The sequence below is a fragment of the Brassica oleracea genome, chromosome C2 (assembly GCF_000695525.1).
Source record: "Brassica oleracea var. oleracea cultivar TO1000 chromosome C2, BOL, whole genome shotgun sequence".
NCBI lineage: Eukaryota > Viridiplantae > Streptophyta > Magnoliopsida > Brassicales > Brassicaceae > Brassica > Brassica oleracea.
The window spans coordinates 49,574,529-49,592,277 of NC_027749.1; the positions used below are offsets into that span (position 1 = coordinate 49,574,529).

General features: G+C 34.4%; 5 protein-coding genes across 7 annotated transcripts; 3 read left to right on the forward strand and 2 right to left on the reverse strand.

The window, feature by feature from the left end:
- The first annotated feature begins 75 nt into the window (after positions 1–75).
- LOC106324665 lies at positions 76–2,211 on the forward strand. Its single transcript, XM_013762621.1, has 8 exons — positions 76–589; positions 660–727; positions 808–1,009; positions 1,085–1,182; positions 1,290–1,359; positions 1,666–1,737; positions 1,859–1,972; positions 2,061–2,211. Exons 1-8 carry the CDS (start codon positions 161–163, stop codon positions 2,118–2,120), a joined length of 1,113 nt encoding a protein of 370 aa, XP_013618075.1. The 5' UTR covers positions 76–160; the 3' UTR covers positions 2,121–2,211.
- Positions 2,212–2,935: 724 nt separating this feature from the next.
- LOC106324505 (G-type lectin S-receptor-like serine/threonine-protein kinase At4g11900) lies at positions 2,936–5,985 on the forward strand. Its single transcript, XM_013762465.1, is given in 8 exon segments — positions 2,936–3,116; positions 3,224–3,618; positions 3,621–3,825; positions 3,910–4,049; positions 4,430–4,640; positions 4,734–4,971; positions 5,229–5,376; positions 5,487–5,985. Coding segments are annotated over 8 exon segments (1,815 nt in total). The 3' UTR covers positions 5,784–5,985.
- A 55-nt stretch (positions 5,986–6,040) lies between these two features.
- Positions 6,041–8,204, reverse strand: LOC106326646 (flotillin-like protein 1). Of its 2 annotated transcripts, none has more exons than XM_013764564.1 (3): positions 7,778–8,204; positions 6,815–7,380; positions 6,041–6,590 (listed from the first exon to the last, which is right to left on the reverse strand). In XM_013764564.1, exons 1-3 carry the CDS (start codon positions 8,136–8,138, stop codon positions 6,114–6,116), a joined length of 1,404 nt encoding a protein of 467 aa, XP_013620018.1. In that variant the 5' UTR covers positions 8,139–8,204; the 3' UTR covers positions 6,041–6,113. The 2 variants fall into 2 exon arrangements, with proteins under 2 accessions (XP_013620018.1, XP_013620019.1); XM_013764565.1 differs by having other exon boundaries at positions 6,312–6,630.
- Positions 8,205–10,528: 2,324 nt separating this feature from the next.
- Positions 10,529–11,076, forward strand: LOC106325265. Its single transcript, XM_013763299.1, has one exon. The coding sequence runs from the start codon at positions 10,600–10,602 to the stop codon at positions 10,975–10,977; it is 378 nt and encodes a 125-aa protein (XP_013618753.1). The 5' UTR covers positions 10,529–10,599; the 3' UTR covers positions 10,978–11,076.
- Positions 11,077–11,737: 661 nt separating this feature from the next.
- On the reverse strand, positions 11,738–14,296 carry LOC106327828 (homeobox protein knotted-1-like 3). 2 transcript variants are annotated; one of them, XM_013766105.1, is made up of 6 exons: positions 13,475–14,296; positions 13,248–13,368; positions 12,942–13,135; positions 12,444–12,575; positions 12,213–12,349; positions 11,738–12,103 (listed from the first exon to the last, which is right to left on the reverse strand). In XM_013766105.1, the coding sequence occupies exons 1-6, from the start codon at positions 14,063–14,065 to the stop codon at positions 12,100–12,102; spliced, it is 1,179 nt and encodes a 392-aa protein (XP_013621559.1). In that variant the 5' UTR covers positions 14,066–14,296; the 3' UTR covers positions 11,738–12,099. The 2 variants fall into 2 exon arrangements, with proteins under 2 accessions (XP_013621559.1, XP_013621558.1); XM_013766104.1 differs by having other exon boundaries at positions 11,738–12,111.
- Between the last annotated feature and the right edge of the window lie 3,453 nt (positions 14,297–17,749).

The following is a 17,749-nucleotide window of genomic DNA, read 5'->3' on the forward strand; positions in this document are numbered from 1 at the left end:
AAAAAAAAAAAAAAAAAAAAAAAAAAAAAGTCAGCCTTTATTGTTGTCTTCTCCTACCATCATCAGTTCATCACCAACAACAACTACTTAGAGAAGAAGAAGAGAAAGACGACGACTTTGAACAGCTCTCTGCTCTCTGCTCTCTCTCAAATCTCAAAAAATGGGTTGCGGTGGAACAACTCTGTTCTACCCACTCCTCATTACCCTCTCCGTCGCTCTCATCACATACAACATCATCATCTCCTCCAACACTCCTCTCAAGCAAGGCTTCCCCTCCTCCTCCTCATCCTCCTCTTCCTCCTCCTTCATCGACCCAGTCATCGAGCTGCCACGTGGCGGATCCAGGATCAGAGGAAACAGCGAGAGAAAGAGAAGGCTCTTCCACACGGCCGTCACAGCCTCCGACTCAGTCTACAACACGTGGCAATGCAGAGTCATGTACTACTGGTTCAAAAAGATCCGAGCTTCCGCCGGACCCGGATCCGAAATGGGCGGGTTTACCCGGATCTTGCACAACGGCAAACCCGATCAGTACATGGACGAGATTCCCACTTTCGTCGCTCAGCCTTTACCACCTGGAACGGATCAGGTAAAGTCAAAGTTTTGATTTTTATTTTTTAATTTCGGACATTGATTTTGAGGGTTTTGTCGGAACACAGGGTTATGTTGTGTTGAACAGACCATGGGCGTTTGTGCAGTGGCTTCAACAAGCTGACATTAAAGAAGAGTAAGATCATGCTTTTGTGTTTGTTTGAAACAGTTGTTTGGTAATTTAACTAAGAGTTTGTGTTGTGTCATGTGTGGCAGTTATATACTTATGTCGGAGCCTGATCACCTCATTGTGAAACCGATACCGAACCTAGCTAAAGATGGGTATGGAGCTGCGTTTCCTTTTTTTTACATTGAACCGAAGAAGTATGAGAAGGTGTTGAGGAAGTATTATCCGGAAGAGAGAGGGCCTGTGACTGATATTGATCCTATAGGGAACTCTCCTGTCATTGTCGGAAAGGTTTGTTTTTTTCTTTGTTACTGAACATGTTTGTTGTGTCAGTTTTTTTTCAGAATGGTGTTATGTTTTTTGTAGGAAGCTTTGAAGAAGATTGCTCCAACTTGGATGAATGTTTCTTTGGCTATGAAGAAGGATCCTGAAGCTGACAAGGCTTTTGGTTGGGTTCTTGAAATGTACTAATCTTTTGATAAAAGATAGTTATTTTTGTTGTTGTTGTTAATAGTAAATCTTTTGTTTAGATGGTCGATTAATTAGACTTGACTGCAACTTTTGTGTATAGGTATGCGTATGCTGTTTCATCTGCACTGCATGGTGTTAGCAATATTCTACACAAAGACTTCATGATTCAGGTAGAACCTTATACACATTTTTGTTTTACATTTGGTGATTTTGTATATTGTTCTTAGGCATGTTGCAGTTATGATTAGAGGGGCTAAAAGTGTGGTCACCATGCTTATGCAAAATAATATTCAGTTACTATATTTATGAACAAGTACATTGCAAAATTAATAATTTAATTGCAGTATTCCAATAAATTGTAGAGTGTGTCCATGACCCCATAAAGTCTATGTACTGTTGCTTATTACATAAGATGGATTTTTTATGCATTAACTAAAGAGATGTTGGACTTTGGTTTGTTTGGGGTAATGAATCAGCCTCCATGGGACACAGAGGTTGGTGACAAGTACATCATACACTACACGTATGGATGTGACTATGACATGAAGGTAAATATTTCAAATTCTGATTTGACATTTAAAAACAAGAGACAAAAAATAATAAATACAAACTTGATTACTGAGATTAGCATGAGTCTCTTAACTTAATCACGGTTGTTTGTGATTTCAGGGTAAGTTAACTTATGGGAAGGTTGGGGAATGGAGATTTGACAAAAGATCGTATGATAGCATACCGCCACCAAGGAACCTTACAATGCCTCCACCTGGTGTTTCACAGAGTGTGGTATGCATTTTGACCTATGATTACACCGTTACATCTCTATGTATCAATACAAACAGAGCTCAGTTTTCTTCATTTGATGTATTGGCAGGTAACATTGGTGAAGATGGTGAATGAAGCTACGGCAAATATTCCAAACTGGGGAGTATAGAGACTAGAGTGAACAGTTTATTTATTGAACAGATATCTTATCTGTATGTTACCATTTCTCTTCAAAATATGCTGTGGTTACCGTTGTAAGATATATAGCTCCTCAAACCAACCCTGTCTGGCATCTTACATCTCTAATTAAGTTCTGGTTAGGCGTGGATGTTTATAACCAAACATAAACCAAATTATTCAACCGGTTCAAATTGAACCAAAATCCAAATTAGAATTCAAAAATATTTAAAATTAGTTAAATCTATTAATCGTGCTAAAAAAGTTAAATATATTAATATTTGTATATACTAAGTCTATTAATCTTTCTCAAAAAGTTTATTAATATTTTTATATATTGTAAGATATTTTTAGAGTATTTTAAAGATTTTTTTAGTTTTCATAACAAATTTTGTCTTGTTATTTTGATTTTTTTTAGTTGGTTTAGGTAGTTTGATAAGTCGTAATCAGATTTTCTTTTTAATGTTCTTGTGTCAATTTCATTAATTTGTCTATCTATCAAACTAGAAGTATTAGAAATAACAAGACAAATTAATGAAATTGACACAAGATTATTAGTTTTGTAAAGGGAGGACAGAGAGAGATAGGAAGAGAAAAGAGGAGAGAAGGTATAATTTTAGTTAGCTAATGGATTATTGTTTTTTTCATAGTTATCTACCCCAATTTCCTATATGAGAACAAACAGTCAAAGTCTTCTACTTTTTTTTCTTGCTCTTACTTTTCAACGTGCCAGAGTTGACTTTACATGTCTAATTGTGTAACTACTAAAGGTTGCTACAATCCTCTGAAATTGTAGTTCATATGAACATGGACACCAGCAACAAGAAAGGGTTCTCCATCTTCCATGGATTCTTGATGATGTTCCTCTCTCTCCAATTGCAGGAGGTTTGTTCTGATAGAATCTTCACCAATCAATCTCTTTCAGGATACCAGACCATTGTTTCTAGTGGTTATGTTTACGAACTTGACCTCTTCACACCAGAACCAGGTATGTCTAATTAGTAATTACTTCTTCAAATTTCATTTAATACTTAAATCTTCTTTAAAATCTCAAATGTAAATTTCTTCTTCAATATCATTCTATTGACGTACTAGAAGATTGGGTGGCCAGTCTTCTACGTGATAACGATTATGTAGCTATGGGAGATGGGCTTACTTCAACATCTACCAAGTTGTGGCAGAGTTTTGATGTTCCACAATGTCTCATCTCGTGGAATAGCATCAAAGATCCATCCCCGGGTCACTACTCTCTCAAGGTTGACCATATAACAAGAAACACTCTCATCGTCATGGTTTCAAATGGATCTAAATCATGTTGGTCGAGTGGCCCGTGCTATGTATCCGACCAAAGATGTATGGTTTATAGTTACGGGGGGTCGTTTAGGTTATGTAATGGGAAAACATCGCAGGTCTCTTGTGAATGCATTCCTAATTTCGCACGAGACAGGAATTTTCCTCTTCAGAACATACAGATAAAGTCAGAACGTAGCCAATATTTTGTATATATGTCAAGTCATGGTCATACAAGCTCATGAATAATCAGTCACAAATGCGTCTAGAGAATAAAGGAGCAACAAAACATTACAAAACCGCAACCATTGTACTAGCCAGTGTACTAACATCAGTAGCTGCCGCTGCATTTCTTGTTGGTTCGTGTTGTTACTTTTCATCTCGGCGCAGAACAAGAGCACAAAAAGGTTTGAGATTGATATTTGTAGAAGCTGTTTTCACTATACAGAGTTTGTTTATTTTTGTACATTTTTTTGGTTTGTTTACTGAAGCTGAAGCGGATACTACTGAAACAGAGGATGGTGATGGAGAAGGGATGTGTGACCTAAGTCTACATACAATAATAAGAGCAACCAGTGGTTTCTCTGAGGACTGCAAGATCGGGGAAGGTGGTTTTGGTCCAGTCTATAAGGTACTAAAACCAATATTCAAGTAAAAACAATCTGATTATGTTTTGTTTCCAAGCAATAAGGCTTAGTACCTAAAATCCCATTACTGATTTAATGACAAAAGAATCTTGTAGTTTCCTCATGTGGTTATGGCCGGTTCTAGTCACAGCCTAATGTTTTATCGTCTCGTTCCCTAAATTTAAAGAGTTATTAAGTTATTAAAGCATAAGTCGCATGGCTTTCAAATTGTCAAAAAAATTATATTAAAATTAACCTTAAAATGTTATAGTTTCCTAAGTCTCAGATTCGGTCTTGCATTATGGTTGTAGCCGGTCAAGTTCACTGAGGACCATTTTTAAAAGAAAATAAATAAAGTTTTTGCTAAGTGATCTTGAAATGTTAGGCAAAGCTACCAAATGGAGTGGATGTGGCAATCAAAAGGCTTTCAAAAAGGTCAAACCAAGGTCTGAACGAGTTCAAGAACGAAGTGGATTTGGTCAACAGACTTCAACATAGGAACCTAGTGAGACTTTTAGGACACTGCGTGGAAGAAGACGAGAAACTCCTTATATACGAGTACATGTCTAATAAGAGCCTTGATGGTTTCCTCTTTGGTAAGTTATGAATGCGAAGTCATTAACCATATTAAATTGATTTAGAACGTGGTAGTATATTTTCTTTATTTCTTTTTGTATTTGTTCTTGTAGATTCAATTAAGAGTAGGGAATTGGATTGGAAGAAACGTATGAATATAATAAATGGGACAACAAGAGGACTTCAATATCTGCATGAAGACTCACATCTCAAGATAATCCATCGAGATCTTAAGTCAAGCAACATCCTTCTTGACGATGAGATGAATCCTAAAATCTCAGATTTTGGAACTGCTAGGATTTTCGATTGCAAACAGATCGATGACAATACCCAAAGGATCATTGGAACATAGTAAGTGTTTGAAAAAAATTGGGTTTGTGTTTGTATTTACGTGCTAATAATTTTTCTATTAATCACAACGCTAACAAGAGCTAAGACAAATTGTTTTTTTTTTCAAGTAGAGAAAAGGGAGAGTGCTTTATAAACACAAATATAAAGTTTTAAAAATAATTTATGTTTGATAAAAAATGTATAGCGAATATATAAATGAAATAATACAATTAAGACATATATTTAGGATTAACTTTCTTCACGTGAATTAATTTCAGTGGCTATATGTCACCGGAATATGGCTGGGGCGGAATAATTTCAGAAAAATCTGATATATATAGCTTTGGAGTTCTGTTATTGGAGATTATATCAGGCAAAAAGGCGAACAAGTTTGTTCATAACGATCACAACAGTCTCATTAATTATGTAAGTGTTTTCTATACATATCACTTAACATTGACAATCTATATTGTTTTTTTATTTTTTCTATTATTAAAAAAGAGATATACCAATGTATATTGTTTAATCAAATTCAGGCATGGCAATCTTGGTGTGACACAAAGGGTGTTAGCATTGTAGATGAAGCATTAGGTGATTCATATTCTTCAAAAGAAGCAATGCGATGCACTCACATTGCACTTCTTTGTGTTCAAGACCATCCTAAGGACAGACCCACAATTTCACAAATCGGTTATATGTTCAACAACGACTACCATCTCCAGTATCCAAAACAGCCAACCTTCACAAATGCGTTGAACAAGGACCAGCGGTTAATGTCTCACTGTGCGTTCTCGATGAACGAAGCGACTCAGACAACAATGGAAGGACGATGAGCAATAAATTAAACCAGGTCAAACCCAAAACATATATTAGTGATATGTGCTCATCTTCAGGCATTGGACTCTTGTGGTTCTTGTTTCACTGAAAAAGTGATCTTCACAAAATTTAACATGTCACAGATATTTTTTCCCTATTATGTTTCTTGTTTGACTCTCATTTTTATTATAATTTTAACATATACTATGAAAATAAATTAAAGGAAAAAACAACACACTTCAAATTCTGACAAAGGCAAGTTTTGTATCTTCAACCAAAGTAAAACGACCACACCATGCCATTATCCAAACCTCAAAACTCAGAAGTGTTGAGGCGACATTTCTTGCTTAAGACTCTGCAGCAGCTAACGTACCGATCCAAGCCGGTGGCTGCATCCCACTCTGCTCATAAACCGTATCAAGAACCGGAGGCAACATCTTGTAGAGTCCAGCTATATCCTTCATAGCATTCCCACTACCACCACCACTATTCCCATGTTCTCCACCGTGGTTCCAAACGCTAATCTTGGGGTTCAAGTCTTTAACCGCAATCGCGTTAATCTTAGCTATCTCCAGATAAGAGCCATTGTTAATCATCAGGAAGTCTCTAAGTGCAGAATAGTCATTGTGAAGAGCGTCTAGGAGGGTTCTGAGATAAGTCCCTTGAGCACTTGCTAAAGCAACAAGTCCTTCTGCTTCTTTCTGCTTTGTGTAGAATGATGCGTCTGCTGCAGCTCTCTGTGCCTCGGCATCCTTTTGCTTCTCGTATAGAACCGCCTCTGCTTGCTTCTGCTTGTTGTATAGTTCCCAGTTTGCTTCTTGAACCTTGGAGTTGTAAACAGCAATAATGTCCGATTGAAAACATCTAGATTCATGTTCATAAAATAAAAAAATGCCAGTGCGGATTTAATAGCAAAAGAAGTATAAATTAGACACGGTTAGATAGAAGTATTCCTCGGAATAATTTTTTTACTGACCAAAAAATTTGGTTTAAGTATATGTGCGGTTGACCAAAAAAAATAAAGAATTAAGAGAATACATGTACATACCTTTGTTTCATACTCAACACTTGCTTTGCTAAGAAACTCAGCCTTGAGCTTCTCTGTCCGAGTCAACGCGTTCATTTTCTCAACCTCTGTCTGAAGCTCAGCTTCTCTCAAAGCCACTGCTTTAGTTGCTTCAACCTCAGCAACCTGAGCAACCCTATCCCAAGCAGCTTTCTTCATGGCAAGCTCAGCATTAGCCTTAGCCACATCAGCTTCCTTCTGATTCTCAAACACTTTTATCTCAGTCTTCACTTTGATCTCTTCCTTTGCCCCTTCTCCTTGCCTCTGCATCATTATGATCTTTGACTCCGCGTCAATTTTAGCTGCGTTTTGAATAGTAAGCCCGTTACGTTCCTTTGCACCTATCTCTCCCTTCATCTTGGCCTCAGAAACATCGATCCTCGCTTGATTTGCTGCTTCCATTTGAGTTTTCTGACCCAAGTAAGAGAAGTACTCATGTCCAGGCACATCAACGAGCTGCTTCACGTTGGCGTTATAGATTATGAGACCGAACTGGTCTAGTTCTAATTGAACCTTATCAAACACCTCCTTCTTAAAATCCTTTGTCCCTTCAAATCCATAAAATAAAATAAATAAAAATCTTTTTAACCATATAGTTCATAAAATGTATCTAACAAATATGCACAAAGTGTCTAATGATGACATAGAGGCCTAAACACGAACATAAGCTAATAAACTTCTTAAGAGTTATATTACCAGTTGAAACTGTTTTGTATAACATGGTCGAATATGAGATTAAGGAGGTTATAAATATATTTTTTATTTAGTTTTAATATTTTTTTACATTTAAAATTTTAGGTAAAGGCAGCTAATGTTTTATCTGGCTGTGCCTAGAACCGATCCCGGCTCTTTAGCCAAAGTTGACGCATTCAACAACTCAAATCACCTATAATCTTTTTTTTTTGTTAGACAAGTTATAGATGAGCAAATGCGTGTAGGGGTTACCTTTGAAGATCTCTTCCATGGTCATAGAAGCAGCGAGGACACGAGTCTCTCCTTCGATAACACCTTCAACAAGCTCATGGACGTGGTTGGATCCATTAGCGTGAGGCGAAATAAGCCTAGCGTACAGAATCAGCGCTTCAGGGTCGTCCACGCGAGGTCCGATGGTGAAGACGGCGGGGAGAACGAAAGGGAGCTTCTCAGCGCTCATGGCCTGGACTTTGAAAGTGTAGTTGACCGGAGAAACGTCGAAGACGGTGCAAGATTGCCATGGAAACACCCATGATTTCTTGGAGAGCTTGATGTCTTCGATACCAGCACCAGTGATCGCTAGGTACTGTGAAGCTCTAGCAACCCTGAACATCTCTAGGATCTTGTTAGGGTTTTTTCCGAGAGAGAGTTTGTAGCTTCTTTGTATATTATTTTAGGTTTCGTGAGGAACTGTTTGCTTATGATGTAAAGCCGTCGTAATGATTTATATATATAGTCGTCAAAATGTGTATGTAAACGAGTAATTTATCCGTTTGACGTCAAAAAAAAAAAAAAACGAGTAATTTATAAATCAACCCATTTCCAAGAAAGTACACAATATTTTTTTTTTGGTGTATTGTTTAAAATAATAAATCAAAAAATTGAACAAGACCAGCTGAGAGACAGTTTAGGCGGCTTGAACGTTTTTTTGGGTTAAATATGGCTGTTTTAATTGAATGTTTTTAGTGGTAATAGCCTAATAGGAGTTTTTTTATTGATAAATTTATTTTGTTCGAATATTGTATCATTTAAAGATTTCCTCTCCTTATTAAGCCTATTATAATTTATTTCAATATACTTAATTAGGTAACGTATTAGATTGTGGCAGATCTTAACAATAAATTATTCATAACAGAAAGCTGCGAATTCATTTTTTTGTATATAGATTATTTGATTTAGTATGAAATCTTTGATCATTTTATTTAGTATGAAATCTTTGTTATAAGGAAACGTAGAAATTAATAATATGTCTATAATTGAAAGATGTATGAAATCTATTAAATTCATTGTATTGGTAAATAGCTTATAGTAGTTTTTTTTTTTTTTTGAACTACAGCTTAAAGTAGTTTAAATTTTAAAGCAATCGTAAAAATGTAAGATGCAAAAACAAACGTGTGTAAATGAGCACGAGTGTGATCACTTTATGCAAAACAAGATTTGTGGGATGTCGTAGAAGAAGATGAAATAAGTTCTCGACCCAAAAATTGTGTAATCTATGACACGGGTATAAAGTCTGGACGTGATCAGTTCAGACTTCACCTGAGCATTCGTTTGACTTGGGCAAAGCAAGACCATCTCCGATAGAGTTTGATTTGATCCAATGTTTATAGAGTGAAATATATAGAATAATGCTGTTTTTTTATTCCAAATATATTTCACTATATTATAGAATAACTTTATAGAGTGAATCATTGGAGCAAATTCAACTATATAATAGAGTTACTCTATTTTAATGTGAAATATAGATGTAATTTTTGTGTTCCAGACGGTATTTAACTTCAAGGCTACTAAATTTTTATTTCATGGATATATGAAAATCTGAAAGACAATGGTTACAATGATTTTAACAAAATAAACACATACTTATACCTTAATTCGTGGCTTCAATATATATTCAAACTTAGTTTTAATTTCGTCTAATAGAGTATGCAGTGTGCACATTTTTGCCACTATCTTACGATTCTTATTTCTTCTTTTTCGACGTTTGTTTCTTGTTTACCAAAATTTACATCAGGTTTTTAAATTATATTCCTTTTAGAATAGCATTATCTATTCAAGTTTTGTATGAATTTTTACTTTGCTACATATAAAACTATCTCAATTCACTTACTATGGATTGGTATTGAGAACTTATTCATCTATAAACAAAAAGATTGTTCATGATGCAATATTTCTTATGACGCTACAAGGACACAAACATAATGATTAATTGTGATGATCACTGATTTAGTGAGTCATCGTTATAGCGAAGATTAGACAACATGGGCAACCTTTTTATATTTTGAATTAGTTTGGTTTAACCCAACGACTAATCATCATTTGCCAAGCTGTCAGCCTCCTTAATTTTTGTCTTATCACTCTCTATTGTCTTATTACTTGTCATCACTCAAATTTGTTATTTATTTCTCTCATTAAACACCACTATTATATACTTGGATCTTTTTACATATTAATTTCATATTATTTATAAATTATCTCAAACAATATATATATATATATATATATATGTAAAATTACAAATCATTTATTAAATAAGAAATTCGCTAGATGTTACATTATCACCACAAGCAAACATCACTTTTAACATCGTCTGTGTAAATCAATTTTGAAAGTACTTTTTGATATTTTTTGTTAATATCTCGACATAGCCGAATATACTAGTTTAAAAAATATATATATAATCGTAGACACTTTCACTTTTTTCAGGTAACGCAATCTCAGTGGATTTATATTCTATTATGCACCAAACTTATGTACTCAACAAAATCATTTCAAAAAATAAAAATTATAAAAATCATTACAGAAAAAAAAAAAAAAAAAAAAAAGAAAGAAAGAAATAAAGAAAGCAACGGTTTCGCTCCCGCCTTCACAGCTGTCTTTCATAATTAGCCAGCGAATAATACAATCACTCCTCTCACACTACCGTCACGCTATTACAAAACAACAGTCCAATAACAGATCCCATCACTTGCATCATCCAACGGTCGGAACGCCTCGTGGCCTAATCTCACTCACCTTTGTGTATATATCAGTCTGGTATCTTCTCAAAGACAAGAGCACACTCTCTTTCTTTCATGGCCACAGATCAAGAAAATCTACTCTCTGATAATTACGACAAAACGGCAACGTTTTGCGGGTGTGGGTATCTCCGTAGGTTCCATGTGTTTCGGTGGCGAAGAGTAGGAGGTGGAGACAGTGGCTGGAGCGGTAACTTGCAGGAAGAAAGAAGTGAAAGCTGGTGGAGCAGGAAACTTAAGGTGCTAAAGGAGATTTCTGAGAAAATTGCGGGGCCAAAGTGGAAAAACTTTATAAGAAGTTTTAGCAAGAAGAAGAAGGTGAAGAGGGATGTTGATTTCACTTACGATCTTGAAAACTATAGTCTTAATTTTGATGAGGGAGGTGATAATCCCTCACCGGAGAGGTATGTAGCTCCGGTTGTTATTAAAGTTTGATACTTTTTTGGTGTTTATCTCTCACTTTGTAACTATTTTTGTTTATTGTGTTGTTATATGTTAATACAAACATAATCAAGGGGTTAATTAATTATAATAGTTTCGTGTTTAACTTAATGTTCATCATTCACCACTTCAAGTTTAGATTTTTAAAAACGTGATTAGGTGAATAATGGCTATAGACTAAATTGATTAACGTTATAAACTAGAACATTCCTTTAGAGAACAACTTGTTTTGGTATAGCTTCTTCTTATGTGCCTAGATAGATATACTTGTGTGGACAAAATGTTGAATTATATTACCAAAAACAAGAAGACAGCAAAAAAATAGATAATAACAGAAGAGAGATTTGTTAAAGACTGAAAGAGATTAATCTAAAGATTGGATAACTAGCGGTAGAACAATCCTGTGCATTGTTCATGGTCCCATTGAGCAAGAAAAATATCTCTGACGACAGGATCTATAATTCTATATCTAACCGACAAAACAGTTGCTGGATGAGGCGGTGGCATTGTGTACAGTGAGCAAGTATGGGGTCTTTGATGCATATGTTTTGTTATGTTTATACTAAAATGTATACTATCTATTTACTTTTCAAGTCATATATATATATTGACGTTGTGAAGCAAGCAAAGCAAATGAACCACATGTAGTTTAGTATTACTCCCAAATCCCAAGTGTTACGCAATAAACAAAACAAAAGCACTTGAAAACATTAAAGCCTACCAAGTATGGAGATGTTTCTTTATATAGAAACTGTGCATCCCAATGACCTCCATTCACTGTCTTATTCCCAAGATACCATGCTGATGATGGTTCATAATAAAACTCATGCATACAAACTATATCCCATTGAAGAAAAAAACATCAAACAAAAGCCTGAATCATCTTATTTCATCTTTGGTTTGTGTGTACTACTAATAAAATATATGGCATCACATAACCAAACTACTACGTACTATGTTGTAATTGCACAAAAAGTTGCTTTCTAATACTGTCCCCTCTCCTGTATAAACCCAACTTTAACCCCTAAACACTGCTTCGAATCCCATCCAATCCAGATCCCAAATTCACTCCATATACTTTGTTCTTTCTACGTGAAACGCTCTCTTCCGCTACTGTCACCTGCATTGCTTGCATCCACACAAAGTTGTTTCAGACTCGAGTCAAATCTATACGTTTTCGGATATGTCTTTAAGACCAAAAAAGAAAGTGTTATGTAAATATTGTGTACTTTTTGCGTTTGTTCTTCAAGACAGTGGAAGAAGATGGATTGCTATGCCAGTTCCTCTTTCTCTGATTAATGAACCAATTGTTTATCTGCTTTAGTTGCAAACCTGTCTCCTGCACCAACCTCGCCTTATCTTCCTCCTGACAAAATCAAATATTGTCATTACCTCACTGTTATTACTTCTGATTTTCACTAAATGGAAGAAAATTAATGAGAGAGATAGAGAGAGCTCACAGTAGGGTAAGGCCATTTGGAATGAGATTGCCACCATGCTTTGAGAACAGAAGTGGTATCTCCTGGTAATTTCCCAGCTCGTCTCTTCCTTAGTATCTCCTCTCTTATGTCTACTATTTTCTCCTTGTAACCCTATTTTCACACCAAACAAACAAAGCTTCTACATTACTACTTGTAATTTTGCATATAGTTCAAACCATACACTACTACTTGACTCGGAAGATATATAATAAACCATTTAGAGGCTTGCAAAGTGATTAAAGTACTGGGTGGTGTTAGTCAGAGACAAGATAATGTTCAAAAAATCGCTAGTTAGTGGTAATGAAACGTTTTATAGAGAACTATTGATTAGACGGGTGCTAGAACCGATTTTTTAAAACATCGGTTAAAGAAAATCGTTTCGTTTAGGTTTGATTTGCTGTTTAGGCATCGCCTATACCGATTTTTAGAACACTGGTGAGAAAAGAACGAGTTATTGAATGATTTTTGCTTAATTACCTGTTTGAGCTCATGTTTGAGTTCTTGTCTAACACGCTCCATTAAAGATCTCTCGCTCTCAGTAGGAACCAAAGGACCAAACCCCAAGACATCTAAGCCTCCTCCTCCATCGAACATATTAGCATCGCTCTCTACTTGTTGTTCATCTTCATCATCAGACATTGTTGCCCCCGTGCCTTCTCCTGGAGACACACCTATCTCACCAACAACACACATGTCCCGACAATTATTGTAAATTTAACAACAAAACAGAGCATGTCTTGTCAACTACAATGGTGAAACATTGTCTCTCTCTCTCTCTCTCACCTGTTAAGCTTTGAAGAGACTGCTCAATCTCCCAACAAGCCATTACAGCTTCCATTGCATGAACACGCACGTGTTGTTGTAGTTGCTCTTTGAAAGAACACAGAAGCAGAACATAATGCGTCTGCGTTTATAGAGACAAAACATGAAAACAGAACAGATCAGTTTCCGACAGAACAGAACAGAAAATGTTTTAAATTTTCTGTCAAAGTCAAATCTTATATAATTACCATGAACTGGTCAAGCTCTTTGTCGTCGCCGACGAGTCCTTGTCCGGCTCCTAAAGCAGAGTACTGCGCAACGACGTTCTGCGACTGAGCAAGCTGCGCGTCGATCCTCGGAAGCTGATCAACCGGCGTCGCGGTTCTCAAACACGCGACGTGCGCCGACAGAAGCTGTTCGTAGAGCGGATGGGAGAGTATCTCCGCCTTTTGCCTCGCATTCTGCCAGCTCACAGCTCCTCCTCCTCCGTCGTTCTTGTTCTCGCCGCCGATCATCGTCTCTGCTCCTCCTTCGTCGATGACAACGGCGGCGCCGGAGCTGTTGTTGTTTTCGGTACGCTGGAGGATGGAAGAGGAACGGGGTAGCCACTGATTAGCAGCGGCGGAGGAAGGAGAATCGGAGGTGGTTGCGGCGGAGGTGTGGAGGTTGAGGAAGTTGTTGTTGTTGTCGGAGCGTAGAAGCGCCGTGTTGAGCCAATTTGGAGGCGGAGGGTCGTGGAAATGTTGCTGCTGCTGCGGAGGCGGCGGAGGAGGTCCGTCTTGGTCGGTGAAATGATTGAAAGAGAGGTCTTGAGAGAGATGATTGTGGTGAAACGCCATCGTTTCGGTGATTTTCTTCTTTTGAAAAGTTTCTGTTTGTGAGAGGGAAAGATAAAGAAAGGAGAAGGTTGAATCTCTGCTTCTACGACGATTGTTTCAATTATCAATCCACAGAAAAAACTTTTTATCTTTTTCTTTATTTAAACGAAAAAGTGTCAGAGAAAATTTTATGTGTATGTAAATATATATGAGTATATATGTGTGGGTGTGCAGACTTGCACAGAGCTGAGAGGTCGAGACGAATGAGAGAGAAGACCTTTTTATTCTCTTCTTTTAAAAAAAAAAAAAAAAATCAGACTAGTTACTAGTAGAGCAAAAAAAAATTAGACAATAATAAATTACAACAAAAATAATACGTTAAAAGTTATTAATTAAAAATAAAATGATTTAATTACTTCAAACCCTTAATATTTATCATAACTCAACTTCCTAAATAATAAATTATAGTATTAAACTCAAATCCTAATACAGTATAGCATATAATTTAACTTCTAATAGATATTATTTAAGTTTTTGGGAAGAGAAAAATATTTTAATGATATCAAAGTATTTTAGGCAATAATAATACTTAGAAAAAGTATTTCCAGTTCAAGTAAATAAGTTTTAGTTATGGTTGACAATAGTAGTCCCTTTTTTTTCATAATACATGATGTTTTGATTTATTGCACATAGATTAAGAAATCTATTTTTATCTAAAAAGTAATTTTACAAATATAATTTAAAAATCATTAAACCAATTAAAAAAATAACTGCAAAATCTAATTGGTAACACAGTTTTTGGTAAAGTTAAAAATAATATAAATATATCAAAACTTCATCTATATTGAAACAATAGACATTTTCTAAAATATCAACAATTATGAAACGGAAAGAATATTATTTTGGCTAAGGAAAAAAAATCTCCTTACCAATCATTTTGGTCCACATAGAGACTAAAAATAGTGAGTAAAGATTAGGTCACGCTAAAAAGGTCATTAAAGAAAGTAGGTTGTCGTGGATTAATCTGAGTCGTTTATTGTTAGTGGCGACTGGATTGATTTGAATCGGACGGTGAAGCAAGGTCGTTGCACTCTCCTTCGCTCGGCTGTTTTATTTTTATATTGTTGAGAAATAATAAATGTAATTTACTATTTTTTAAGGCTAGAATGATACGTGTTCTATTTCCAAACGCAACATATCTGGATGTACATGCGCGTGTGTCTGACGCTTATATTTTTACTGTCGGACCAGGCGGTGTATCTCACTAAGAAACAAACAAGTACTTCCTCGGTTTTTTATTGTAAATAATTATTGTAAGTAGTGTAAGTAAAATTTGTTTGTTTCAAAATATAAATAGTTTTCATAATTTTAAATAATTTTTTATTTTTATTAGGTACAGTGTGATCAATCAAATAATATATTATATGTTTATTTATGATTGGTTTAACTACATCTAATATATATATCAAATGCTACTTTAAAAAAACTTAATAACTTTCTTAATATTTTTGCATTCACCTAAAACTACCTATATAAAAAAACAGAGGGAGTAAATAAGATTATAAGAGCATGATCGATCCAAGTTTCTAAGGATAAGGTTTTTAACATAATACTAGATGGTAATTTGCGCGCATGCACGGAGTGGGTTTTTATAATAATGTTTGTTTATAAAATGATTTTAACATTTTGCAACACTACAATTCGATTATAAAATGGCGAATACAAATGTTGGTCTCTTAAATATATCATCGTTATTGAAGAGTTAACGTATTACATCTTATTTTAATTATTTTTAAGATTTCATATACACGAAATGAAATTAAGTTTTGCGGCTGACACAAATCACCAAAACCAAATAAGCAATATCGATTGTATAATGACGAAAGGGGATTAGGTTTTCTGCTCTCGATTTGTTTATTATTGACTCTCCATAAGAAATTTTATTTCCTATGCTTTCGTTCTCGTCTTTGTTTCATTGATATGAGTTAAGTTTTTTTTACTTCTTTTATGAATTCAGTGAATTACATAAGTATCAATTAAAAATATGGATATCTGTAAAAATTAGTTTCACTCCATATACATATCTAAAAATAAAAAATTTTGAAAAAAAATCACCGTATATTAACAGGTTAGTGTTCAAATTTAATATATCAAGCTGTTATAAAATATAAGTACATACTCGAAATATAAATGTCTGTCTCGTATATATTCACCACCTCGGTCTAAAAATAATCTAATTAAAACAACAAAACAAATTACTTATTTCACCAGTTCGGGTAATATCTGAATCCAAATGGATAATATCCGAACCCGAATAGATATCCAAAGATAATCAAACATAAGTATACTTAACCCAATATTTCTAGTTTATTTCTCTCATTTTATTCAAAATATTTATATTAATGATGCTTATTGCTCAAAATTAGATAATATACGTATAATTATGGACATAATCATTTGCTATTCACTTAAAATACATATCAAGCTCTTGTTTCTTGCTTTAACAAAAGCTGCATCTAAAATTTCAAAACAACAACTAAATTAGTGTCTTTCTATTTTTAAAGTTTTATCTCCAAACCTAGTAATAGTTTAATCTTTAAAAATTAGAAAATCAGTTAAGTTAAAATATATTTTAAATACAAAAAACTTAAACAATGAATAATTTATTTACTTTTTCTTCAAAATTTATATATCCGAACCTGACCCAAAATATCTGAACCCGAACATAAAATACCCGAACCTGACTCGAAGTGTAGAAATATTCGAAAGGATTCTATACATTTATACTGAAATATCTGATACAAATCCGAACGTGTATCCGAACACTCACCCCTATGATATATAATCATTTGTATTTTGCTTGAAAAAAAAAGTTAAACCAGATCACAAAATCCTCAATGGGGGACTTTTACATTTTTGGTAATTTATAGTCGTTTTTAAAAATTCAAAATATAACATATAAAAAATAATTTTTTATTATATGTTTTTTGACGTCTTTTATTATATGCTTAATGTGATTGTTTAATTTCTTTTAATAGTATAAAATTAAACAAAAAAAAAGAGAGGTTAAAATTTTTTTTTTATCAAATATGTATTATTCATAATCATTAATGGTCATATATATGTTAACCATATTAGGTATTCCATAGCTTTTATTTAAGGAAGAAATAATATTATTTTGTACAATATTAATTAATTTGATAGTTAGTTTAATGAAAAGCATAATATATGTTTATATGGACCAACTTATTTTTCTAACAATTCTAAGAATCATTTTGGTGATGACAATTGGCTACGAAAACATGTTGTAATGCTCCAAGATTAATATATAGGGGATAAGATACGGTATATTAACTTTTAACTAAAAAAATTAAGAAACGTCTCTTAAATAAGATATATAAAGACGTCTCTTAGTTTTTTTAGTTAAAAGCTAAGAGACCGTATCTTATATTACGCTAAGAACTTCTTCCTAAGAGACCCGCATTAATCATACTCTAAGTATGATATTGTATAATAAACTCAATTTTACATTTTGCTTCATGCCTCCATCTATTACTCGTTTTTCTTAAAACTCAACATCACTTATATTGGGTATCGCCCTGAATCACTCGAAAGGATTCAACATTACCAAATCAATCCTCATTATATTTTTACACCCCATAGAGAACATCATCTCCCACAGCTCAAGATGACATTGTCTCATTT